The 26,359-nt window shown below is 52.9% G+C and overlaps 2 protein-coding genes across 2 annotated transcripts in view; both read right to left on the reverse strand.

Moving 5' to 3' along the window:
- Nucleotides 1-15,493, reverse strand: part of ARHGEF10 (Rho guanine nucleotide exchange factor 10) — a 62,349-nt gene extending 46,856 nt beyond the window's left edge. The window contains exons 1-2 of the mRNA XM_068970311.1: nucleotides 15,432-15,493; nucleotides 3,029-3,179 (exon numbers count right to left, since the gene is read on the reverse strand). Coding sequence (XP_068826412.1) covers nucleotides 3,029-3,065 — 37 coding nt within the window. The 5' untranslated portion in view covers nucleotides 3,066-3,179; nucleotides 15,432-15,493. The remainder of the gene's footprint in view (nucleotides 1-3,028; nucleotides 3,180-15,431) is intronic.
- LOC138078562 (CUB and sushi domain-containing protein 1-like) overlaps nucleotides 15,004-26,359 on the reverse strand; it is an 81,629-nt gene continuing 70,273 nt past the window's right edge. The window contains exon 9 of the mRNA XM_068971402.1: nucleotides 15,004-15,191. Within this exon, the coding sequence (XP_068827503.1) occupies nucleotides 15,004-15,191 (188 nt within the window). The remainder of the gene's footprint in view (nucleotides 15,192-26,359) is intronic.

Consider the following 26,359-nt stretch of genomic DNA (forward strand, 5'->3'; position numbering starts at 1 on the left):
AAAAGTCAGCTGAATCTAAAGGACCAGACCACTGCATCTGCTGTAACCTCAGATCACTACAAGGTCTCTAAAATTTTTCTAAGAAACAAGAAAAAAAAAGTATATGCTGGAATTAAAATGTGAAATGGCATTAAATTCATCTGTGTCTACCTGAGTTTTCTATATATTAAGTATAAAAATACTAAATAAATTATACTTAAAAATGCATTGTTCTAAAAAGAAATGAGTGAAGGTGGTCTCGGGAGACCCTGTGTCTCAGGTCCCAGAGCTCATGTTTTGTTCTGACTCCTCCCAGGCTCTTAGGGCCTAGTAGTTCAATAAGTTATAAAACTCTTCTCTTTGTAACAATTTTCATCTGTTTGATTTCAGGTGTGCTTTATCTAATTCTCCAAGTCCAGCAGCTGCACGGTGTAATCCCAAACGAGAAGGCCGACAGAACGCCAGCACGTGGTTCTGACTCGCGCTGTCGTGAGCCTCCACATTGCCCGGCATGATCCATGACATTGCTAAGTCGAAACATCACTTTTGTCAGGGTATTTAACTGGCATTATGTCCCTGTCACGTTTATTTGGCAAGTGTGAATTTAAGGAAATGATGACAACTGCACTTGGAAAATGTTCTGGAAAATTTCATGTTTCTGTTGAAGAGATTTCTTGCTCTAAGACGTGTTCACCAGTTTATTTCAGTGAATAAACTGAGTACTTAATGATTTAGCAAAAAAAAAAATAAAGGCAAGGAGGCAGGCAGGCAGCTGCAGGGAGAGATGGGGAGAACTCCGTCAGGCCCAGCCCATCCCAGCTGCCCGCAGCTCCTGGCAGATGAGGACTGAATGAATGCCACAGTCAGCTCACACAGTAACCAGAGCCTGGGAGTTGGGCGTGCTGGCTGGCAGGGAGGAAGCCAGGGAGGCTGTCCCTCCTCTGAGCAGATAACCCCAGCACCGCTGACCCATTAATGGTTTTAAAAGACTTGTCACAAATTAACACATTAAGGGAAAAGACTAAAAGAATAGTCATTTTTAAGGCCAGAGATCAAAGCTATGTATATTGTTCCTGGGTTCTCAGACCATAGCTGATTAAATCTGCAAGCTTAACCCAACATTTGATGTTTCTCCTGTTTCAGATAAAGGCTATTTGTTTTTAATTCCTTTTACTGTTATGAAGAAGAGCTTTAAGAAGGACCAGGCTGCAAACAGATCCACCAACAAGGGGCTATTCATAGTGGGTCCCCCGCCACCTCCAGGCTCTGCGTGTCACAACTGGGAGCAGGTCCCTGGGGAGCAGGGCCCCTCCACCGAAGGCCAGGCCCCTCCCCCGCTGGACACTGCCCACTGTCCTTGCCTCTGTGTGAGCTCACTGCACATCACCAGGCAGTGGACGAGGACTGTCCTGAATCAGCATGGATATGGTGACACTGATGACTTCCTTTCCCTGCCAGGATTCACTTTTTTTTACAGAAAGGTTTTGGTTTCTGGTGGCTTATTATCGCTGTTTTGTCCCTAAGTTGTGTCCAACTCTTTGCGACACCATGGACGGCAGCATGCCAGGCTTCCCTATCCTTCACTAACTCCTGGGGTTTGCTCAAATTCATGTCCCCTGAGTCAGTGATGCCATCCAACCATCTCATCCTCTGTCCGCCCCTTCTTCTCCTGCCTTCTATCTTTCCCAGCATCAGGGTCTTTTCTAATATGTCAGCTCTTCGAATCGGCTGGCCAGAGTACTGGAGCTTCAGGTTCAGCATCAGCCTTTCCAATGAGTATTCAGGATTGATCTCTTTTCGGATGGACTGGTTTGATCTTGCTGTCCAAGGGGCTCTCAAAGTCTTCTGCAGCACCACAGTTCAATTTACCATCAAACGTTGAGATCTGCATCCTGAGACACCCTGGACCACCTTGTAATGGTGTTTGCATCTGGGACTTGCATCTTCTAATTTGATTCTCTGAGCGCCTCCAGGGGCCCCACCTCTAAGAGTTTTAGGAATGTTACCTTCTGAGGTCAGGGCTACTCCAGTTCTATCATCCCAAGGAGGAGGGAAACTGATGCCAGGAGAGACGCACACATGTTCTCAGTCATCCTGCTCGTGTGTCCTGAGGATGACGTTCAAACCTGAGCAGCTGTTTGGGAAACCCTCAAAGCCACACGCTTCTCTGCCGCACAACTTCCTCCCAAATCCTGCTTCATTCAGACGATTTGACTTGGTGCCTAGGAAGCTTCTAGAAAAGGCCCAGGTCCCTGATGGCAGGCTGGACATGGATGGAGCTTTCCCACCTGAACACGTAACGTATGACACTATGTACAGAACGCTATGCCGCCACTGGAAATGACAGCTGTGAGAGCCTCGGACTGACACGGAAAATAATCAAGTCTTAAGCATAATGTAAAAATGTAGGGTCAGCAGTTTTAACAATGGATATTCAACAGCTGCTATCATGTGGAAAAGAAATACGAATGAAAAGACAGAAAGCTGATCAAAATACAGGTGTCGCAGTGGTGAGGGAAGCACAACCTTGATGATTTTTAGCTCCCTCTTCACATTCGAGGGAATTTTTAGGAGGACAATTTCACTTTCATAATGGGGCAAATCATACCTAAAGTGTCGCTGAATCATTAAGAAGGGGACTTCCCTGATGGCCCAGCGGCTCAGACTCCACGCTGCCCGTGCAGGGGGTGGAGGTCTGATCCCCGGTCAGGGAACTAGACCCCGCAGGCCACACAGCATAGCCAGTCTATTAGCCCCATTGCTAACTGTTACAGATGTTAATTACCCAGAAAGTCATGTAAGGATTAGAGTACTATCACGTTAAAATGTGGCACCAACACGCTTCAACCCTGGTCTCAGCCTCGGTGGCCAGGCAAGGAAACAGCCACCAGCCACGTGAGATGGCGTGGGTTAGCAGCCTGCATACCCAGCGCCCTACGTCCACACGACCTTCCAGGCTCCCCAGGGAACCCCCGCAGGTGGACCTCGCCTGGAAGAGAGCCCACACGTGCCCACCCACCTGCCCCACCGCCCGCACACAGCCCGTTACCTTCCCGGGCGGGAGCCGGCGGGCCCGGCTGATCCATGCTGCCACAGTCACTGCGCTCTGGGCTTCGGGCCGTGCAGGGCCGCGGGGAGGAGGCTTAGCTGTCAGGGCCAGGTGGTGGTGGCCCTGGTGCCACTGGGTGCCCGCGGACAACCTGAGGGGAGGAAAAGGTGGGTGTTCATTGGTGGCTGCAGTGAGGACCGTAACCTCCTCGGCATAACACTCAGGGCAAAGCGAGGTGGAGAAGAGACTCCCGGTGTCTTGACGGCACCTGGAACCGCAGGCAGGAGGCACTGGCCGGACCCCTCCCTGCTCGGGATGCCAAGTCCCTGCTGAACCTCACACGTGTGCTGAGGGGGAAATGGACACGAAAGCCCAAGCATTTTTCTTCTTCCTTCAACTAAATCTTTACCAGTTTGGGGTGAAGGGTTAATTTCTGAGGACTGAGGAGGCTAGTTGTTTTTCAAGCCCTTTGGAGCAAGCGCGTGGGTGAACCCGCCGGCCTGGGCTGCATCCCAGGTCCTGCTTCATCCTTTCTATCTCCTGCCTTCCTGTTTCCTCACAAGTGGTCTGAGATACGTGCCACACCAGGCAGGCCACGGGAGGTCTGGTCCCACGCTCCCTAGGAGGCATCCTGTGAACCAACGACACTGTTTACAGTGTTGACACCCCCAAACAACTGCCTGGGCTCCACCAGAACTATTATGGGAAGATAAACTTGACAGATGCACCTTCCTGGTTCTCGGGGTCCCGGATGAGGCCCAGGGAAGGCCCCCACAGATGCCACACAACACTCGGCGGCACCCTCTGGAAGAGGGACCGAGTACGGGCTCCAAACCATCATGACAACATGCGCAGACCACAAGGGTCAGGGGACTTAAGTCCTGGAGGAGCTGGAACAGTGAGCAGACAAGCTGAGCCTTTCACCCTCACCAGCAGACACTGGCTTCTGACAGTGAGTATGACACCACTGCTTCCATATAAAGTCAGCAGACCCTCAGCCCACACCTGCTGTGTCCTGCTCTGCACAGTCACAGCAGGATAGCACACATCACAGAGGTGTGTGCACACATACATACACAGGTGCTCACACGTGCAGAGGCATGCACATACATATAGGAGTGTTTGCATGCATGCATGCATGCACAGATGTATGCCCACATACATAGATGTGCTCACACACGTGCACAGAGGTGTGTGCAGATACATATGTGTGCTCGCACATGTGCAGAGGTGTGTGCACACATTACATACATGTGTGCTCACATCATACACATGTGTTCACACGTGTGCAGAGGTGTGTGCGCACATAACATACATGTGTGCTCGCACATGTGCACAGAGGTGTGCATGCACATGCACACACATGTGCTCACACATGCATATACATATATGTGCGATCGCACACATGCCCAAAGAGCTGTGTGAACACATTATATATTTGTGTGCTCACATATGCGCACACAGAGGTGTGTGCATACACACACGCACATGCACACGGAGGCCCAGGAAGCTGCAAGGAGGGAACAGGAGGAAGGTCAGGAGGACTTGCAGTCAGGAGAACACAGAAAGGGGTGACATCAGGTGATATATCATTTCCCAAGAAGAAATTCAAAAATGCCTGGGAAGAATCGAGGAAAGAAGAACCTGATGTGCTCAGGGCTCCTGGGGTGATAGGGGCTGCTGCATCACTCCATACCCTCACCACAGTCAGGGGTGGAGGCACTGCCTCCCTCTCCCAGTGCAAAGCAGCTAAGTCCAGAGCAATCTGAGGACCCGCGCAGGCCCTGGGGCTGCCATCAGGGCAGAGCAGCCCCTGAGCACCACTCTATGGGACCCTAGCCCCGTTGTCCATCGAGCAGACACCACTGGCCCAGGGCCGGGCTAATCCAGAGAAGCCAGACGCACAGGCGCACTGGACCTCAGGGTTTTCCGAGTGTTACAGATTCCTTGGGTTTCTCTATCACATCGTTTACTCATCTTAAACCACACTGTACAAATCTCATTAATGCTATCTGTCCTACTTAAAATGCATAATAGAGAGTCTAAGTGATCTCCTCTTTTCCACTGCTAACACGGGACAAAACAAAAGAAGACGCCAGTGTTTGTCTCACTCTGGAGCTTGATCCTACTGAACCACCACCGCTCACCTGCTGAGCTCCCAGGACACCGAGATGCACCGCGTAGCCATCCTAGTCTTCCTACTGCGGACGAGAGGACGCCCGGGGCTCGTCCCCAGGGCAGAGCTGGCACTAGGACCAGCCCCGGCACCCTAGTCTGTGTGTGTGACGTGTATGGATTTCAGAAGGATCACGACACTCAGGGGCTGTTTACTTCCAAAACCAGCATGGGCGGGAAACCATCTTCCTGAGAAGGAGGCTGTTCAGGAAGCTCACGCACACAGGACCTGCCTCTGGGTTTGGGAGCCTGGGTGTCCGTGTTCCGCGCTCTGCTCTGCGTAGGCATCGCCCCGGGAAGCTAGCTCCCCGACGCTGGGTGGGTGAGAGCTGGGCCTCCTCCCACCTTCTCTGGCCGCCCCGCAGCCTCAGGCCAGAGCCTGCTGCCTTCTGGCTGCCCACTGGGTTTGCAGACAGTGCTTTTGGGGACAACACGGAGCCCACTTGGCCCACGACCGACCGAGGGATGGAGGACGAGCCTGGCCTTCTCACAAGCCCCCCTACCCCCGGCGGACGAGCAGCAGGAGGTAACACTGGTCTGAGCTGCTGGGCCCTGGGGACTATCACTGTCCTTCTCCAGCTTAGGGCTGTGGTTTCCAACAAAAGACGGCACTTGCGACGGAAGCGGCCGCCTGGAAAGCCGGGCAGGGCACGGGGCGGGCCCGAGGTGCAGCCAGGACTCCGCCCCAGAGCCTGGGCAGCTATGGAAGTGCCCCCATCACTAGCCTTTTTTTTTTGTCACGGTTTCATGGAAGTAGCCTGAGTCTTTGCTTCAGCGAGGTTTCCAGCAGCTGAGCGGTCTCTGTAGATCTGCAGGGGGAGTGCCATGGACACCCCGCGGGTCTGGGACCTGCTGCCTCTCCAGCGGGCATTTCCCCTGGAGGCTCGGGGTCCAGAGTGTGAGGAGGGGGGGGCAGTCGCCACCAAGGTCATCCCTGCGGAGAAACAGCACAAGTACCCAGGATGCGGGAGCCTGTCTGGGGAGACCCTGCTTGGGGCTCCCCTCTGGCCCAGGGCCCCAGCATCCTCACTGTGAACTGAGATGAAGGGGCGCCTGTCAGCGGCCGCGGGGCTGGGGGCCGACAGTACTCACCCCCTGGCATCGGTGCCGCCCAGTCACACGAGGTGGGGCACAAATTATAAGCTGAACCCGTCCCCGACCCACCAGCTTGGGCCCACAGAGTCCACCCACCACAGACTGTGCTGCAGACTGTTGGGGGACCCAGGGTCCCCCACAAGGACTGGACATCAGCCATGAGTGGGAGTCAATACACCTCAAGCCCGGGGACAGGGCCTGGGGACGCTGGAACACGGAATCCTGATGGGTCATGGCCGCCAGGCCCGTCTCTGTCTAAAACCACAAACTTCCGAGCAAGCTCACGGGAGGAAGGCTCTATCTACCTCCACGCGGAGATCCAGGAGGGAAGGGTGACAAGCTCACACGTCTTGTTGGGAAGGCTCCATGAACTTAACTCTAAATTAAGTCAAAAACACAACAAGCCTTTTCACTGAATGTTTTCGTAGATTTTTAAGTAAACGTGATGCTCACAGAAACAAGAATGAAGGAAGGAGAGTGGAGAGAGGAAGGGGAAAGAAGAAAAAGCAGGTCTTCCCATAAGCCAGGCCGGGAACGCAGCTGCCGGGGGACGTCTACTTGGTGACCATCAAATCTGAGCACGGAGGGCACGGGGTGCCGAGTACCCTCAGGGCCCCACTGCGGTGTGTCCTGGGTCGCCTCTCTCTGCCCACATCAGACTGAGGCCACTTTCATGGGGCCTGAGTCCGCTCCCCCCCAAAAAATGAAAAAAGAGTGAATAGAAGCAATTTATTCCATGCGGCGAAGACTGTGACAGCAGCCAACCAGCAAATGTTTACTGTCTTTTCCAAACGGTCCTTCGCCCTGGGGATCAACCCCTGAGAACTCCTGGGAGGGCGCTCACTGGGAACCACAGCCCGCACCCTGCCGGCCACACCCGCGCCTCCTGGCTCCGCTGCCTTGGTCTCAAATCCTTACAAACCAACTTCCTCGTGCACACTCCCGGGTGCGAATCCCCTCACCCTGTAGACTGAGCTCCCGTCCTCCCTCCCTGCTGTGTGTCCCTGTGTCCCTCCATGTCTCTCCCTCTGTCTGTCCTGTATCTCTCGGTGTCTCTGGCCCCATCTCTGCATCTCTGTGTCTCCCTGTGTCTCTCCATGTCTCTCCTCTCTGTGTCCGTCCTTGTATCTCTGCGTCTCTGCGCCTCCCTGTGTCTCTCCATGTCTCCCTCTCTGTGTCTGTCCTTGTATCCCGGTGTCTCTGGCCCCGTCTCTGCATCTCCCTGTGTCTCTGTGTCTCTCTCTGTCTCTCCCTCTCTGTGTCTGTCCTTGTATCTCAGTGTCTCTGTGTCTCTGCGTCTCTGTGTCTCTCCATGTCTCTCCTCTCTGTGTCTGTCCTTGTATCTCTGCGTCTCTGCGCCTCCCTGTGTCTCTGTGTCTCTCCATGTCTCCCTCTCTGTGTCTGTCCTTGTATCTCGGTGTCTCCAGCCCTGTCTCTGCGTCTCTGTATCTCTCTATGTCTCTCCCTCTCTGTGTCTGTCCTTGTATCTCGGTGTCTCTGGTCCTGCCTCTACGTCTCTGTGTCTCTCTCTGTCTCTCCCTCTCTGTGTCCATCCTTGTATCTCAGTGTCTCTGTGTCTCTGCGTCTCTGTGTCTCCCTGTATCTCTCCATGTCTCTCCCTCTCTGTGTCCGTCCTTGTATCTCGGTGTCTCTGGTCCTGCCTCTACGTCTCTGTGTCTCTGTGTCTCTCCATGTCTCTCCCTCTCTGTGTCTGTCCTTGTATCTCGGTGTCTCTGCTCCTGCCTCTGCGTCTCTGTGTCTCTGTGTCTCTCTATGTCTCTCCCTCCCTGTGTCTGTCCTTGTATCCCAGTGTCTCTGGCCCCGTCTCTGTGTCTCTGTGTCTCCCTGTGTCTCTCCATGTCTCTCCCTCTCTGTGTCCATCCTTGTATCCCGGTGTCTCTGGCCCCATCTCTGCGTCTCCCTGTGTCTCTGTGTCTCTCTATGTCTCTCCCTCTCTGTGTCCGTCCTCGTATCTCGGTGTCTCTGGTCCTGTCTCTGTGTCTCCCCCTCCCCCTTCCAGCCTGCTCTCTGCTCAGCCAGCAGGAAGGGACACAGCCCTTCCTTGGGAAGCCCATCCTGGGCGGGTCTGGTGACAGGATTCAATCCCAGGGAAGCAGACGGGGAGGCAGGGACAGGAGAGGTGGATGCTGTGGGGCTGGGGACACAGCTGGAGGAGCAGGGGACAGATGGCTGGGAGGACACAGGTTTGGCCAAAAGTCAGGAAATGGAGCCCCACTGCCAACCCAGCCTCCACAGCAGCGCTGACCCCATCCCCATGTCTGCCCAGCCCCTCAGGGTGCAGGCTCCAGGACAGAGCTCTGCCACTCCTGTTGACATGGGGGGCGGGGGGCGGTGACAGCTCTATCCACGGTGTCCCCCCTCCCCGGGGAGTCACCTGGACCTCCCCAGACGCGGTCCCTATAGGCCCCAGGCCATGACACGCGGGACCACAGGAACCGGCCTGTGGAGCTCCGGCTGCCGCCCACGCCATCATCCGCAGGTTTACAGGCATGGAAACGCATTGACTATTCATCAAGGCCTCCGAACAAGGATCAGAGCCCAGAGCCGTAGCTGACGCACGGACTGATTTCAGACACACTGAGGGCGGGGCGGCCCTGGGCGATGCTCCTCGCCCCTCCTGGTCTGGCTCTCCTCCCCTCAAACCCCTAAACCAGCGGCCTGCACAGGACTGGACACGGGGTGCCCCAGACCCAGCAGGCCCTGCCCCACGCTGGCACCGAGCCAGACTCAAGAGTCAGGAGGACCGCGTCCCCGCCGCCCCCCGAGGGCCAGGGGCCCAGACTTGCAGCCCAAACACCCCCTCTATGGGCTCCTGAAGCCCTCCAGCCTCCAGGCACAAACATGGGTGTCCACGGCCATGCAGTCCAGCCCGAGAGCCTCCTCTCAGAACCATCCAGACACACGACCCCTTCCTTTCAGAACTCACCAAGGACGAAGTTAATTCTGCCTTTACTCGGCCACATCTCTGAGAAATCTTTTCATAAAGCCAGTGATACAGTCATGAAACGGGAGAAAGTTACCCCTGCGAGGGGGTCAGCGCTGACGGGGCGACACCCCAGGCCCTGGTTACTGGCTGGAGCCTGCGTCCGTCTGTCCAGGCCTCCTTGTCACCTCCCCCAGCACACGGCCTGACCAAGGACAGGCCCCAAGCACACCCGCCAGGGGCAGTTCAGCACTTGTGCATGGGCCAAGAACCCCACGGACAGGGAGGAGGGGAGCAGAGAGGAGGGGAGGAGGCCGGAGACGCACCCCCACCCGCACCTCCTCCCGGGACCCACACGCCCAGCAGTTTCTTGGCGTAAATTCCAGCTCTGAAAAATCACCCTGATAGACACAGCTTCCCGCCTTGGGATGGAAGGAATTTGGGGAAACCCTGGGCTGACATCCAAGCCCCTGCCTTCCTTGCACGGGCACCTGCTGCCCACCTGGTGGACCAACCCTGAGGGGTCACGCTGCAGCAGGAATGCCCCCTTATTTACGGGAAACGCAAGTAACTCCTCCCGCAGAGCAGGAAGGGCGCCGTGTGCACGTGCGATTACATCAGGCAGATGCAGGCAAAGCTGCTGTCCCCCCAGACTGGAGCCTTCCGTCATGTGTCGGCGCAGCGGCCCACCCAGTGTAGGGCAGCGTGGCCCCACCTGGTCCCTCCCTATGGACGCCCACCCACCCGACCCCGGCTTGGACCACCCTGCAGGCTGCGGGGGGTACCGGGGGGAGCTCCTTGCTGTGAAGCCCAGGACGCCCTCGACCGCCTGGCCTCCCCTGGGTCCCCACCCCCACCCACACACAGGGAAGATGGGCGCCAGGGTCCCCTGGCCTCCTGTCGGCCCAGATGGGCTGCAGGGACGCACACCCTGGAAACAATCTCTCCTCCTCGACTACCTGCGATTCACGGCCTAAACACTCCTGCCGTCTGGCAAACGCTGCACCTTTCATTCCTTCCTATTAAATCACCGGGAGCAGCGCATGTCTAAACGCTTTTCCAGAACAGAAGCCAGCGGCAGGCCCATCAGGTTCCCTCCAGGCCCCAATCAGTTCTGGACCCAAGGCAGGACTCTGTCCTCCGTAGACCCTGGCCTGGGTCTGATTTTAGTTCCAACGGAAAAGTGACTAAGGCCATGTCCCTGGGACAAGAACTCTGACACCAGGCCTGGCCCCCGCACCATCGGGGAGAAGGGCCTGCAGGCTGAGTCCCTGGCCACGCAAGCAACATCCAACTCAGCTTCTCTGACGGACGGAGTCAAGGCTGCCCACTGCCCACTGCCCAGTCCAGGGCTTGAGAACAAAGTGTGCATTGATGTCTTATCAGTTTCACAGCGAGCGGGCCGCCGGGGCCAGGGGCCAAGGTCACGTCCCCCAGGGGGAGCTGACGGCTGCACCAGCCCGAGTTCCAGCTCCACGTTTGCCCTCCTGGCATCTCGGCCAGGCTCAGACCTGCACACGCAGGGAGTGAAAAGACACACCAAATTCCTTCCATCAGAGCTCAGCGCTCCTCGCCCAGAAGCGGACTCTGGCTCCTGACTTGGAATCACGTCTAACTCTGGAAATCCTGGGCTGTTTCTGCACTGGTCCACACAGGCGTCCCATCCCCACCGCTAGGCAAATGCCTGCACTTCCAAGCCCTTGCATGCCACTGCTGAAGCAAGGCAGAGCCGGCCCGACGGGCAGAGCACCCACCCAACTCCCTGCGCTGGAGACCCCGACATCCTCCAGGGTCCAAGGCCTCCTGGGCTTCCCCGGTGGCTCAGTGGGTAAAGAATCCACCTGCAATGCAGGAGACACAGGTTCGATCCCTCAATCAGGAAGATCCCCTGGAGGAGGGCATGGCAACCACTCCAGTATTCTCGCCTGGAGAATTCCATGGACAGAGGAGCCTGGTGGGCTACAGTCCAAGGGGTCACAAACAGTCAGACACAACCTTGCAACTGAACCATAACACCCACCAAGGCCTTCCAGGCCCAGTGGAAATGGGTACTGACCTCTGCTCCAACCCTTTCAGCTCAACACTCTCAAGCTCCCTCAAGTCAGTCACCACCCCTTCTTCCCTTCAGAGAAAGAACGTGAAGAACAGAATGAAACACTGAGTGTGCATGGCGCACTTCTACTAAAACTCCTCAGCCTGTCCTATACGCTGAGAGCCTGGTCTCCACACTGTTGAGAAATGACTCAAGTTCAAAGTTCACATCTGTTTGACTCTGAAGCCCGAATGTCCACAGTGCTTTCTTTAAAAAAAAAAAAATGATGTCCACTTGCCAGGCTCTGGTTCCCCGCAAACTGCCAGCCTCCAGCCCAAGAATCAAGAGTGAAGCCTCAGTCCAGGAAGCAGAGCCCCTGCCCTCAGGACCCGACCTCCTCGCGCGTGGAGACATCCTTGGCTTCGCGTAGTTACCAGTGGGCGGACTGTTTGGGCACCCTCATCTATTCCTTTTGTTTTCTTCATAAAATGCCCAGTTCAGGAACCCAGGCGACTACTGAGTCAAGGTCTTGAAGCCTCACCTGGGCCACCAGGCCAGCGGCCCCCTAGGAAAGGCTGGCTCAGCCGTCCTCCTGGGAGCACGGAGGCCTCCCCCCACCCCCGTGGGCCTTGTCCCTGCTCCCTTTCACAAGGGCACCGTGAGGCTGCAGCAACCTCTGATGTCACATTTACTTTAAAAAGCAATTTCTAGTATCAGAAAGTGGCTCCTGGAAGAGAAACACTTTAAATCTAAAACAAAAAACTCCTAAAAATCTTTTAAAGAATCTTTTGAACATTGCTTAATGGAACCAAAAAACATCAACAACCCACAGAAAGCACTCTACTAGCAGGTACCCATTACTTTCCCGACATAAAGAAGAACAGGAAATGAAAGAATAACAGCAGTGCCCGTGACTGGCCATTTTTATCATCAAAGTTTTGAAAAGGCACACAAAGAAACAAAGATGTAAAGAAGCAAAAGTCGACTTCAAGGCCTGCTTCTCTGAAGTCTGAGTTCGGAAGGAGTCCCAGTGAGGGGTGTGTGCTGGGTGGGGCTGGTGGCGGGTCAGGGGTCCCGTGCCAGCTCTCCCGGGCCTCACTCCCACAGCCATCATGGTCAAAGAGGGCCCGAGCCCCCACTGTGGGCCCCGGCCCACACCCCTAGACCCTGTGCCCCTCTGTACTGCTAAGCCCCAGAACTTCCCAAACTACACTTCCAGAAGCCTTGACTGAGGGAGCAGTAATCCTGCCCATAAATGTTTAATGCCTGTGATCCCCTTCTGTCTCGTTTCATTCCACTCCCTTTCTACCTGGGCAAACTATGAGTAATGTGTGAAATAAACACTAACATGCTCTGAGTATCTCAAGATCTGGATTTTCATTGCAGCGTTTCTATCATGCCTCGTGCAATAAGAATACTGTATTATTCAATATGGATCTTTAATTTACAGTGACACAGCCACACTCACAGCATTTTCATTTTGCTCCCATGCAGAGCATTCTTGCTTTAAAATGCATTTTCACAACTTGCCTTCCAGCAATTTCCTAAGTGAGTAAACTGAGGTTCTACAGGGGACGTGACTCTCCCAGGGTCGGGGGAGCATGCTGTTCCAGAACTCAGCCCAGGGGCTGAATGCCACCAGAACACCTCAATCTCCAAGAATCTCCAAAGAGAAGTTTCTAACCGTCTAGCCTCACCAGAAAAACTTCAGAGAACATCAAAATATCAAGAAAACAAATTCAATAAAACAGTCAACCTTGACCTTAACAAATTAAAAAAAAACTATTTTTAATAGCTCTGGATTTTACCTCATCCCTAACTGTCTATAACTGCTTTGATAATACCTGGCCTGAGAGAGAGAAACTAATTATTTCAGGAAACCATGGGAGTCTACACCTGACTATGAACAGTCACGCAGCCACCTAACTGCAGATGTTGTTGTTGTTGTAACAACAGTCACTAAGTCATGTCCAACTCTTTGCAACCCCATGGACTGCAGCACGCCAGGCTTCCCTGTCCTTCACCACCTCCCAGAGCTTGCTCAAACTCATGTCCATCAAGTCAGTGATGCCATCCAACCATCTCATCCTCTGTCATCCCCTTCTCCTCCTGTCTTCAATCTTTCCCAGCATCAGGGTCTTTTCCAATGAGTCAGCTCTTCGCATCAAGTGGCCAAAGGATTGGACCTTCAGTTTCAGCATCAGTCCTTCCAATGAATATTCAGGACTGATTTCCTTTAGGATTAACTGGTTTGTTCTCCTTGCTGTCCAAGGGGCTCTCAAGAGTCTTCTCCAACACCACAGTTCAAAAGCATCAATTCTTCAACACTCAGCCTTTTTTATGGTCTGTCTGTCACATCCATACATAACTGCTGGAAAACCACAGTTTTGACTCTACAGAGCTTTGTCAGCAAAGTAATGTCTCTACTTTTTAATATGCTGTCTAGGTTGGTCATAGATTTTCTACCAAGCAGCAAGTGTCTTAATTTCATGGCTGCAGCTGCCATCTGCAGTGATTTTGGAGCCCCCCCAAAATAAAGTCTGTCACTGTTTCCATTGTTTCCACATCTATTTGCCATGTAGTGATGAGACCAGATGCCATGATCTTACTTTTCTGATTGTTGAGTTTTAAGTCAGCTTTTTCACTCTCCTCTTTCAACTCTCATCAAGAGGCTCTTTAGTTCCTCTTGCTTTCTGCCATAAGGGTGGTGCTATCTGCATATCTGAGATTGATATTTCAATTACTGAAATACTGACTGCAGATGGAGTCACTTAACCAAACCATACCCCAGGGCCAGTCAAGTAAACATGGTGAGAGCTTAAGGGATACATTATATCAATATATTAATATTACACAGAGTATATCTCATCTTTCCTTTATTAAAAAAATTATATCCTTGAAAATATGTTCAAAATATGTATTTTAACTGATGAACAGTAAAAATGTTATTCCTTGCAATGTTCTACCTGGAGGGATATTAAGTAACTCTTGCATAAGATCCAGGACATTGGCAGCTACTTTATTTTGACTTTGTGGCTCAACCAAAGAAAAGCTAAAAATCCAATGCACTTAAGTTTATGAGATTTTTCACCTCCAGTAATTGAAATGTAAATATTATATTGCACCAAGTATGTCTGCTGCTTTCTCAGGAATGTTCACGTCCTGTTAAAAGCTCAAACATTTACTCAGATTTCTACCTTCAAACTGAGGGTCTTTCAGAGGGTAAGTGTTGCCAGGTAGGGATGAGGAGTCACCTCTGCCGGCTGGCAGCGCACCTGTTTGTCTCCCAGCCATGCAAGATGGGAGGGAGGGTTTCTAAAGTAGCAATTACCTTCACCCTAAAGTGGGCCAAGGAGAAGGAAATGGCAACCCACTCCAGTATTCTTGCCTGGAGAATCCCAGGGACAGAGGAGCCTGGTGGGCTGCTGTCCATAGGGTCGCAGAGAGTCAGACACAACGGAAGCAACTTAGCATGCATGCATGCATTGGAGAAGGAAATGGCAACCCACTCCAGTATTCTTGCCTGGAGAATCCCAGGGACAGAGGAGCCTGACGGGCTGCCGTCTATGGGGTCGCAGAGAGTCAGACACGACTGAAGCGACTTAGCAGCAGCAGCAGCAGCACGAAAGTGGGCCAAGGGCTTTTGCCTTTATAGGAAAATATAAACGACTATTCCCGACCTAAACACCCCAACTGGCCACTCCTCAGGGGACTTCACTGAGGCCTGGTTCATCCAGACCCCAGGCCGGGCCCGGGTGCCTCCTGCACCTCCGGATGGCCGGTGGGTCTCGATCCGTTGCCGTTATCCCGGGACTCTCGGTAAGTGGGGCGCTTCCAGGGCCTCAGCTCCGCCACCTGCACTGTCCACGCCCGGGGCGGCGTGTGCCCCGAGCGGCCCTCGCACTGTCCCCCAAAATCTGGGGTGGGCGGGCAGCCCGGACTGCAAGGTGCGGTGGGATCGGCCAGTTCGAGGGAGCTGGGCAGAAGGGAAGCTTCCCAAGGAAAAAAGGAAACTCCCAAGCTCCGCGATAGGTGGGCTCGCGGGCGGCGCCCTTCAAGGACTCCCACCCCACCCCTGTCCGCTCTCATCCCGCAGCGGCCCGCCGCCCCGCCCGCACTCAAGCCACAGGACCCTGTCCTCCCTGGCCCGCACTCACCCTGCAGCCGGGACGGGACCCCCGCCCGCCGTCCCTCCGACGACCCCTCTCCCAGCCCCGAGTCAGCCGCCCCGGGATGCGCCCCGGCCCCGCCCACAGGGAGGTAGGCCCGCCCACGCGCCGTGATTGGCCTAGTTTCTCAGCTCCGGGAGTCCATTGGCTGTCGCGCCTGCCCGTTCCTCGGCTGTGCCCTGCCCTCGCGCCCGCGCATTCCTGCGGAGCCACGTGGCCGCGCGCCCCCTCCTTCTGCCCAACGCCCGGCGGCTCGGTTGCGCACGCGTGGGCTCGCGGCGCCGGGCGGGCAGGCTTCCCGGACCCCCCGGAACCCCCGGACCCCCGTCTCTCCCCGCGGAGCCCTCGGGCTGGGCACCTGTGGGCAGGGTCCTCCGGCCTATCTCTCCCCCAGCTTCCCAACCCCCTCCCCGTCCCCAAAGCTTCCACCCTTTCCCTTTGCTGGCTGGCCCTGCCTGCAGGGGCGTTCCTGGCTCCTCTGGAGGTCAGCTGCCTCAGACCCGCCAAGTCTTGAGGGTTTGGAAAAGCAAAGATTTCTCACATTTCCGAGGCATTTTTTAAAGCTTACCTTTTACTGAAAGGTTCTCATATTCACCTTCACTTTGCCGGTGAACATGGGTTAGAATTCATCCTCTAGGAGCCAAAAAGTAATGACTTAAGAGGCAGAGGTTAAGCCTGCGGTGTCACCCTTTGAATGGACAATGCTAATAGGGCCTAAGGGAAACTGTTAGCCACTCAGTAGTGTCAAACTCTTTGCGACCCCGTGGGCTGTAGCCTTCCCCCCACCCGCCCCCCCGCAGGCTCCACTGTCCGTGGGATTTCCCAAGCAAGAATACTGGAGTGGGTAGCTGTTCCCTTCTCCAGGGGGATCTTCCCGACCCATGGACTGAACCCTGGTCTCTTGCTTTGCAGGTAGAATCTTCGGGGTCTGAGCCTAAAAAGCATCCTTCTACTATGAGCTCATTTGAGGTGAAAATCTGCATATATGCTTGGTTCCTCACAAAAGCGCCTTAAGATGAAAAAGAATTCCCTAATGTGCTGTTGAAATTATTTGCAAGGAGCATTTCTTCGTTTTATAATTTTGAAAAGGAAGCGTATTATTACAGCATATGCTGTAATTTTTGCTGTAGGACAAAATGCCAGAGAAGAATACAAACCAAAATGACAGCTGTGGAATGTTGCCTGTTACCTGGTCAACACGGTAAATAGTGAGTCACACCCTAGGCTCCTGTCCAAATCTCTCAATCATAGAAGTAATTTAATTCAGAATTTTAGAACTTCCAGGCATCATAAAGGTCTAGGGTGACATCCACTAGGTTTGTAGAAGGGAGACAATAATATAGTTAAATGTCACAAAGCTAATTTAAACATCAAATGCCTCTAAAGCCACCATGCTCTGTAAAATCCTTTCCCTGCAAAATGTAGCTCATGTAACTCACAGCTACCATAAAACGAATACAATGATTGGGGGAAAATAATAGTAGGTAAGATATTATTTTAGGGTCTCCCAGGTGGCGCTAGTGGTAAAGAATCCACCTGCCAAAGCAGGAGATAGAAGAGACTTGGCAATCCCTGGGTCTCGAAGATTGCTAGAGGAGGGCATGGCCACCCACTTCAGTATTCTTGCCTGGAGAATCCCATGGACAGAGGAGCCTTGTGGGCTTCAGTCCACAGGGTCTCAAAGAGTCGGACATGACTGAAACAACTTAGCACGCACACACACACACACTCACACACACACACACATGCACAAGGTAATATTTTAGCAATCTGTTTTATTAGAGGTTGCTAATTTTATGGGAAAAAATTGAGCTGTTTTAGAGAACCCTGGAAAGATAATAGAGCCTGAATCAATTGAAAAAGATACTTCCTCTCAGTGACTTTAATGTTGGAAAAATTATTTTGGGTCTCTTTTCCTAGGACTCTTTGAATAGCTTATTCAAAGATCTCTTACCCAATTTTCTTAGTAACCATGGTGGACAGAGATAGAAAGCCCAAGTGAATTAGCTCTAGTTCACCACCAACCAAGAAGATCCTGATACGTGTTTTCTGACCTAGTGGAGCAGAAATAAGAAGGAAATTATACTGTGCATGGATAAAACAAGGGATTTGGGGATCCTGTTTTGGTCTGTAACACTAGTAAAATCCTGTGTGAATTACACAAGTCTCTGAACTTCCCTCTCATTCTGTAGAAAATGTGATTAATAGTGTCTATATCATAGATAAGAAACTTGAAAGGGAGGACTACACAGAGAACACTGCGGTGTCTGGGAAGAGCAGATGCTCACTAAGTCATAATTTTCAGGAGCAGGAAAACATATTGAACCAGGGTTTCTAATAGATGGCTCACAAGTTCACGTTTAAAAACTTAGGGAAGTTCAAGAGGCTGCCATTGTCATCATTTTTCACTCAGAAATCATGTTATTTTGGACCAATGGGGACAGTACAGTAGCAGCACCGTAACTAGAAGCGCGAAATGAAGTGCCCCATTTCCACAATGGCCCTGTTGACCCCTAAGCTCCGAAGAGCGTGTTCAATGGGAAGAGCATGCTCACTGGGAAGAGCATGCAGAAGGGGGTGGGGTGGGGTGCTGGGGCAGAAGGAACTCCGACTGAGGCCTCCAGTCCTGTCTAGTGTATACTGGTGTTCTTCAGATACATCACCATTTTCTGTAAGCCCTTTTGTGGAAGAGGATGAAAGACGAGAGTTTCCACTGCAATTCTGCCTTTGACCAGCGGGCTACTCTATGCATGTTTGGAGAGAGAAGCCAGGAGAGACTGATTATGAGGAACTGGCTCACACAGGTATGAAGGCTGAGAAGCACCATGATGCGCCGTCTGACTCCGGAGAGCCAAGGAACTGCGGGAGTTGATGATGTGAATCCCAGTCTGAGGACAGGAGCAGATGACGTGAGATGACCCAGCTCACCAAAGGAGGGACTCATCCTTCCTCCATCTTGTTTCAGTCAAGCCCTCAACTGATTGGGCCATCCCCACCCACATGAGTGGGAGCGGTTTGTTGAGTCCACCGACTGAAAGGACAATCTCCTCTGGAAGCACCTGGAAGTAATGTTCAATCTGGGTAACCCATGGCAGTCAGTTGCCCCATAAAGTGAACCGTCACAACTGCACATTGCTAATGTGAGTGGAGAATGGTACAGCCACTCAGAACATCCGTTCTGTAGTTGCTTGTAGGACAGGCTCAGCAACCCTACTCTTAGCTATGTCCTCAAGGTACATGAAAACACAAGTCCATAAAAAGACCATTACAAGAGTTTGTGATTCATAACATTTCAAATTGTTCACGAGTACATAGTTCAAAACTGGGAACAATTCAAATTTCATCAAGGGGCGTGTGTATCGACTGAGTGTGGTACAGTCACACAGTGGAAGACAGTGTATAACAAAGAATAGCAGTCACAGGAATCAGCTGCAGCCAGTAGCCGAGATGAGCCGCTTCAAGGCCCTCGCACTGTAGGAGAAAACGAGCAGGCCTGATGCAAACCCTCTGCCCAAAACTGCGTGTCCCTCTCTGCATAAATGACCACCAGAGTGTCTGGGGGAGCACTCTCTCAGCCCAAGCCCCAGGGCCTGGACCAGAGAGACTGTAGTGCCCAGGGCCTCCTCCCTGGATGAGCCACACTCCCCTCCTGGGCTTGCCTGAAGCGTCTCTGCTTCCCACCCTGCCCCCACCCATATCCCCTGCAATAGCTGGCAGGCCAAGGGGACATGGGGTGGCGGGAAGCAAAGCCCAGAAAGCAGAGAGGAGGCAGAGGCACCCAGGGAGATAAGTGAGGCGGGGTTATGCGGCTGCTGTTTCTGGTCACTGGAATCTGGAGGGGGAGAAGGAAGCATTGTTCCAGGCAGGAGACAGGACTCTTTTGTTCCCAGAGCACTTGCAACAAGGACTAAGCTGTTTTCTGGCTTTGCTGTGTCTTCAGCGGGGGAGGTGAAGGCCATGCTCGGAGCAGGGAAGGCCACCCCCCAGCCTTGCAGAGTTGTGGGGGTGGACAGGGGCCTCCATCTCAGTGCTTCAGGCTCACATGCAGGCTCCTGGGGGTCAGCAGGTGACACCCGAGGTGTGAGGGCCCCCGGGGGGCTGTGCTCTTCCCTCCCTCCCCCCCCTTCCCCTCCTCTCCTCTGGCAGAACAGTTCAAAAATCGGGGAGCTGGAACTGGGAAGGAATGTCAAAGAAGGACAGAGAAAGAGGATGGGTGCTGTAGAACGTTTTTCCTTGCTCTCAGAGCCCTGGTCCTGCTCAGAACAAGCTCTGATTCTCAGCAGGGTGGGCACAGGGGTCATAGGTGCCGAGAAGATACACAGTCAGGAAGGTGCCATGGCTCAAGGAGCCCCGAGACACGGCCGGTACCCCACTCCTTTTCCTGTCCCCACGGCCTGAGGGCCTCTGCAGGGGAGAAGCAGGGCATCGCAGCCCCCATCCCACCCTGAGAGAGGCCACTGCCCCTCAGAACTGGGCAGTACCTGCACATAGTTATCCAGGACCTGCCAGATAGGGGGACGGGACTGGGTCTGGGCCCTGGAAATTCAGAGCCAGGTGGTCTGACAGAGCAGGAGAGAGGGGCCTGCAGGGGACAGAGGGGTGCAGACCCCCGCCCGTGCTCCCAGCTGCAACTCCCCACCTGGTCCTGGAGCCTGCCCCTACGCCCACCCTCCCCCCAGGATGTTTCCTTTGCTCAAGGGTATCCCCACCCACCTCGGGGAGGTCCCAGACTTGAAGGATCCCCTGGCCTGCGCCCCCCACTGCCTCCCCCTCTCAGCAAGACGCTGACTCCCACGGCACCGAGAGCCCGGAGGCGGGGTGATTTGCAGGGTCCACTCCCACCCATGTCAGAAGGACGTGAGCTCCTCTCTGGGAACCAGGAGTCCCCGCTCCTGCCTGAGGCCACCTCAGCTACTTTGCAGGCTCTGCTGCCACAGCCTGCCAGCCCCCCTCCCCAACTTCCAGACCCTCTCTGAGCCTGGGACCCTTCCCACAAATTTTGCCGGGGGTCTGTTTCTGCTGAACGCCACTGAGATGCTCGCGCTTCCACTGTGGTCACAGAGCTGTGACCCAGGGGACAGAAGTGTGTCTGCTCCGGGGCCAGCTCAGAAACCATCAATCCCATGGGGTTCCTGGGTGCTGGGAGCGCATTTGTTCTAATGTGGTGGCTTCAGGAGGGGGGCTGCAAAGTCACTGAGCCAGATAAGAAGCTTGGAACTTCCAGCCCCACCCGCCTCCCCTGGGAGGAGAGAGGCTGGATACTGAATTCATGATGCATCGTGACTGTGCCTACAAGATGAAGCCTCCATCAAAACCCACAAACTACAGGGTTCAGAGAGCTTCCAGGAGCGTGGGCACAGCCCCAGCTCCAGGGGCGGAAGCTCCTGTCCCCCAGACACTCCCAGACCTTGCCCTCTCTGCCTCGTCATCTGACCGTCTGTCTGTATCTTTCAACCTCATCCTTTCCTGTATTAGGTAACACACCGGTAAACATATGTAGTGTTCCCTGAGTTCCGTGAGCAACTTACTTAACCCTGGGAAGGGAGCCCAGGTCAGTCAGAAGTGGGAGAGGCCTGCCTGGTGTGTAAGCTGGACATCTGTGGGACCCAGCCCTTAACTGCAGTGTCCCAGTCTTCATCCTGCTTGTAATCTTCCAAAAATGACCCTGATCTTTATTTAAAAGGAGATGTTTGCTCATGAGAATGATACAGTGGAGAATTCTGACAACACCAAGTGCTGACAAGGCTGGGAGGGGGCGGTGACTGGAATTCTCGTGTTGATTATGGGGATGTAGATAGAACATTTTATCAGGAAGACCATCTGCAGTCTCATAAACTAAGCGTGTAAGTACCATCTGACCCAGCAATTCCACTAGGTATTTATCCCAACTACAGAAACCTGCATTGCAAGACGTACAAGGAGTGTTCTCGGCAGCTTTATTCAAAACACTGCCTTTGGAGAGACAACCCATCAGTAGGTGACCAGATAAACAAATACTGTTACATCTATGCAATGGAATGCTGAAAGTGAAAAGTGAAATTCGCTCAGTCATCTCCGACTCTTTGAGACCCCATAGACTATACAGTACATGGAATTCTCTAGGCCAGAATACTGGAGTGGGTAGCCTTTCCCTTCTCCAGGGGATCTTCCCAACCCAGGAATCAAACTGGGGTCTCCTGCATTGCAGGCAGATTCTTTACCAACTGAGCTATCAGGGAAGCCCTCGATGGAATGCCACTTGGTATTAAAAAAAAGAACATTGTTGACAAATCTGAAAGAAATGAGACACCTAGACTCTGTATTCCCAAGTATGTGAAGTTCTTCAATAGGCAAAAATAATCTTCAGTGAAACCTCGGATAAGATCCAGGGCCTGGGAGGAGCCCTGGGGTCATCTAGCTGATGCAGATGCCGGCCGGGATGCTGGTATCACGAGCGTATGTGTTTTTCTAAACTCATCTCACTGTACTTTTTAAATGGGCCCGTTCATTTGATAGTATGTAAATTGTCCCTCAAGGGAGTTCTTTTTTTTTTTTTTAAGTAAATAGGATATTAAGATCAAGAAGAGGCAGAATTTGAAGTGAGTTTTAATGTGATCAAGAAACACTTTGAGTGTTCAAGTCCATCAAACCTGCGGGTTCTTTCAGAGTTCCAAGGCTCTCCTTCCACCCTCTGTAATTAAACTTACTTTTGGGCAGCAGTAATGTTTAATATAAAATTTAAGTAATTTATTTTCAGTTCTAGTATCTTCAATTATTTTCACTTTGGCTTACTTGTGGGTGTAGAAATAGCATATTTCATATTATAGTTCCAAATGCACGGTATGGTAGCTTTGTTAGGTTTTGTGAGCTTGCCTGGGTATAAAGCAACAATCAGAGCGATACTGTCACAGATATTTACTTCAACTAAGGCTCAGAATGTGAAGTTCTGTCACGAGGTACCTTCAGGTTAGAGACACTCAGTCCATCAGATCCTCCCCCAGAAGGTGCCATTCCTACTGGCAAGTTACCAATTCAGTTTTCCTTGTACATCCAAAATCACATCTTTTAGTTAGCTTTTTATCACTTTTTACTTTTTTCACTTAATTGTTCCCAAATTTAATATGACTGAATTATTCAACAAACAGACAACAAAGAATCTGCTCTCAAAAATAAAAAGCCACGCCCTTTCTAGCTCCTGGCCTCTAATGGGTCAGATCTGGCCAAGATTTGAAAGCATTTGTGGAAAAGCTATGACTCAGTGTGTGCTCACTCATTGTCATTTTCCTATTTCCTTCCCACATGAAACTTAGACAAGAGCACTGTGTTGCAGATGAATAAAATGAACACACTAATTTGAAGGGAGAAACGTGACCATTTTCTAAAGTCTCTGAAGCATGTCTTCCCTTTACTTGTACTACTATTTATCACTTGTATCGCTACTTATTGCTTGCAGCACTGTTACCTGCACCCAGAGGTGCTAAGGGATTCTGTTTTGCCAGGCACTGCTGCAAAGCAGGGTAGAGTCCTATTTCATCTCCACTGAAATTGGCCTCCAGTCCACTTCCCCCATTAGCCACCTTCTCCCTCCATGAAACCTGTTTCTAGAACATGATTCAACCCTTCCCCCTAAACCCACACTAATGGAGTCTCTCCTCTATACAAGGTTCATTACTGTTCTTGCAGTCCACAAAGTGGAAGCACAGGGCTTGGTGAGTGGAGCTCTTGGATTTTAGCTGCCACAAGTCCCTCGTGCAGTCAACAACTTGCACATCCATACAGGCCAGACCTGTGCCCTCGGTGCTCCCATCTGGTGGTTTCTTCCTCTGAACTCCTATGAGTCAGGTTGTTTACTTATGTGATAGTCTAAAAAACATTTTAAACTTTGCTTGTATGATTTTTAAGGCCACTTTCGTTCCTGAGATTCTAATCCTTGGAAGTGCCGGCTGTCATTTTAAGATAAGAAATTAAGTCGAGGTACTTGCTTTCTTATATTAAGTTATTCAGTACCCCTCAGAGGCCTTGCTCCGGGTTGCCAGAGAGGAAGGCAGGCAGGAGACACAGTCTGTTCCCACAAAGGGCCTGTTAGTAGTAAGGCCAGGTCTCAACCTCACAATCCAATGTCCCCTGGTGGCCCTAGTCCCTTGAGCCATTTCTAACACCTCCTTGTAAGTTAAGGATCACAGCCCCATCACTCATTGGATGCTCAAGCTGAAACCCACTGCAGCTGCCCCCACCAATCAAGGCTGTTATAAGACTTAATGTCCTCCACAACAAGCTGTTTGCCCCAGGTTTTCCAGGCACTTGGGGTCTCAGCTGCCTAGCTTGGACGCTGAACCTGGGTAGGACCACTGACCCCTCAGCTGAGTCTGCACAAGACTGGAGAGATCCTGTGATGTTCGGAGGCCTGGAGCCTAGCTGTGCCTGCACACAAGGGCCGCCGGGCACATTTTTAGTCAGGGTTCCGGCCCTTCCCCGCTCTGAATACGACCCCAGGGTCCCCACGTCCACGCCCCCACGCCCTGCGTCCTCACGTCCACGCCCCCCACGCCCTGCGTCCCCACGTCCACGTCCCCCACCCCCTGCGTCCCCACGCCCCCACGCCCTGCGTCCCCACATCCACGCCCCCCACCCTGCGTCCCCACGTCCCCACCCCCACGCCCTGCGTCCTCACGTCCACGCCCCCCACGCCCTGCGTCCTCACGTCCACGCCCCCCACGCCCTGCGTCCCCACGTCCACGCCCCCCTCCCCCTGCGTCCCCACGCCCCCACGTCCTGCGTCCCCACATCCACGCCCCCCACCCTGCGTCCCCACGTCCCCACCCCCACGCCCTGCGTCCTCACGTCCACGCCCCTCACGCCCTGCGTCCCCACGTCCACGCCCCTCACGCCCTGCGTGCCCACATCCACGCCCGCCCCCCTGCGTCCCCACATCCACGCCCCTCACGCCCTGCGTGCCCAGGTCAGCCGTCTGCAGCTTCTCTTGGGCCCTTGGGCTTTGCTGAGGCGTTTTGAAACTTTGGCGAATTTGGTGATGAATTTGGAAGCGGGCCGGGAGGGAGGGGGTGCCGGGGACCCCGGCCCGTCAACTTGGCGCCTCACAGGGACCGAGAGTTCCAGCGTGAGCCTCGGGCTCCTCTGCTCCAGGGCTGCCCCTCGGGTCCCCACCAGGCACCCTGACCCCTGGTGCTCGGTTTCGTTTTGTGGCAGAAAAGTGGTTTTGGGGTTCGAGTAGGAAGACGTCTTCTGGCTGTAGTCTGGTTAAAGAGACACGCCTGTGCCAGGTCGGTGGCAGGTCCTGACTGGGGCGAGGCTGGAGGGTTTGGAGACAATTAGGGAGAGTCCGGCAGCTGAGGGGCGTCCCGGGTGGCTCAGTGGTAAAGAACTCGTCTGCCAGTGCAGGAGAGGCTAGAGACGCAGGTTCCATCCCTGGGTCAGGAAAGTCCCCTGGAGGAGGAAATGGAACCCACACCAATATTCTTGCCTGAGAAATACTGTGGGCAGAGGAGCCGGGCGGATACAGTCCATGGGGCCGTAAATAGCTGGCCACAACTGAGCGCTCACACGGCGGCAGAGGCGCCGGTGCCATAGGCCCGGGCGCTGGTTTTCGGTCTGTGTTCACATCTGTCTGTGTCTTAACTGTTGAGAATGGCGGTTCTGTGCAAGAAACAGTTATCCAAAATGGTAATAAACTGAATATACCACTCAACTGTAATTATACAAACTAAGAAAATACACCTTAATTTGCGTGAGGTTGTCTAGAGTACAGAAGTGTGTGGATGAAAGGGCTGATGTGGAGAGCTTCTTTTATTAATCTTTGTGGATAATTGTTGAAATTGGACGGTTGAAATAGTAGAGAGATCCTGTATGTTCTTTACCCAATTTCCCTCATAATAACACCCAGAAAAACTGTAGTTAAACATAGCAACTGGAATACTGACCCTGATACAGTCACATGCTAAGTCGCTTCAGTCGTGTCTGACTCTTTGAGACCCCATGGATTGCAGCCCTCCAGGCTCTTCTGTCCATAGGATTCTCCAGGCAAGAATACTGGAGTAGGTTGCCGTGCCCTCCTCCAGGGGATCTTCCTGACACAGGGATCGAACTTATTTTTCTTATGTCTCCTGTGTTGGCAGGCAGGTTCTTTACCACAAGCACCACTATCCAGTCACATTCGGAACCTTTCAGTTCAGTTCAGTTGCTCAGTCGTGTCCGACTCTTTGTGACCCCATGAATCAGCACGCCAGGCCTCCCTGTCCATTACCAACTCCCAGAGTTCACTCAGATTCACGTCCATCAAGTCAGTGATGCCATCCAGCCATCTCATCCTCTGTCGTCCCCTTCTCCTGCCCCCAATCCCTCCCAGCATCAAAGTCTTTTCCAATGAGTCAACTCTTTGCATGAGGTGGCCAAAGTACTGGAGTTTCAGCTTTAGCATCATTCCTTCCAAAGAAATCCCAGGGCTGATCTCCTTCGGAATGGACTGGTTGGATCTCCTTGCAGTCCAAGGGACTCTCAAGAGTCTTCTCCAACACCACAGTTCAAACGCATCAATTCTTCAGCACTCAGCCTTCTTCACAGTCCAACTCTCACATCCAAACATGACTACTGGAAAAACCATAGCCTTGACTAGACGGACCTTAGTTGGCAAAGTAATGCCTCTGCTTTTGAATATACTATCTAGGTTGGTCATAACTTTTCTTCCAAGGAGTAAGCGTCTTCTAATTTCATGGCTGCAGTCACCATCTGCAGTGATTTTGGAGTCCAAAAAATAAAGTCTGACACTGTTTCCATTGTTTCCCCATCTATTTCCCATGAAGTGATGGGACTGGATGCCATGATCTTCGTTTTCTGAATGTTGAGCTTTAAGCCAACTTTTTCACTCTCCACTTTCACTTTCATCAAGTTTTAAGTGCCCACAAAGACCTTTTTCTTGCCTG

This window comes from Capricornis sumatraensis, chromosome 4 (genome assembly GCF_032405125.1).
Source record: "Capricornis sumatraensis isolate serow.1 chromosome 4, serow.2, whole genome shotgun sequence".
NCBI lineage: Eukaryota > Metazoa > Chordata > Mammalia > Artiodactyla > Bovidae > Capricornis > Capricornis sumatraensis.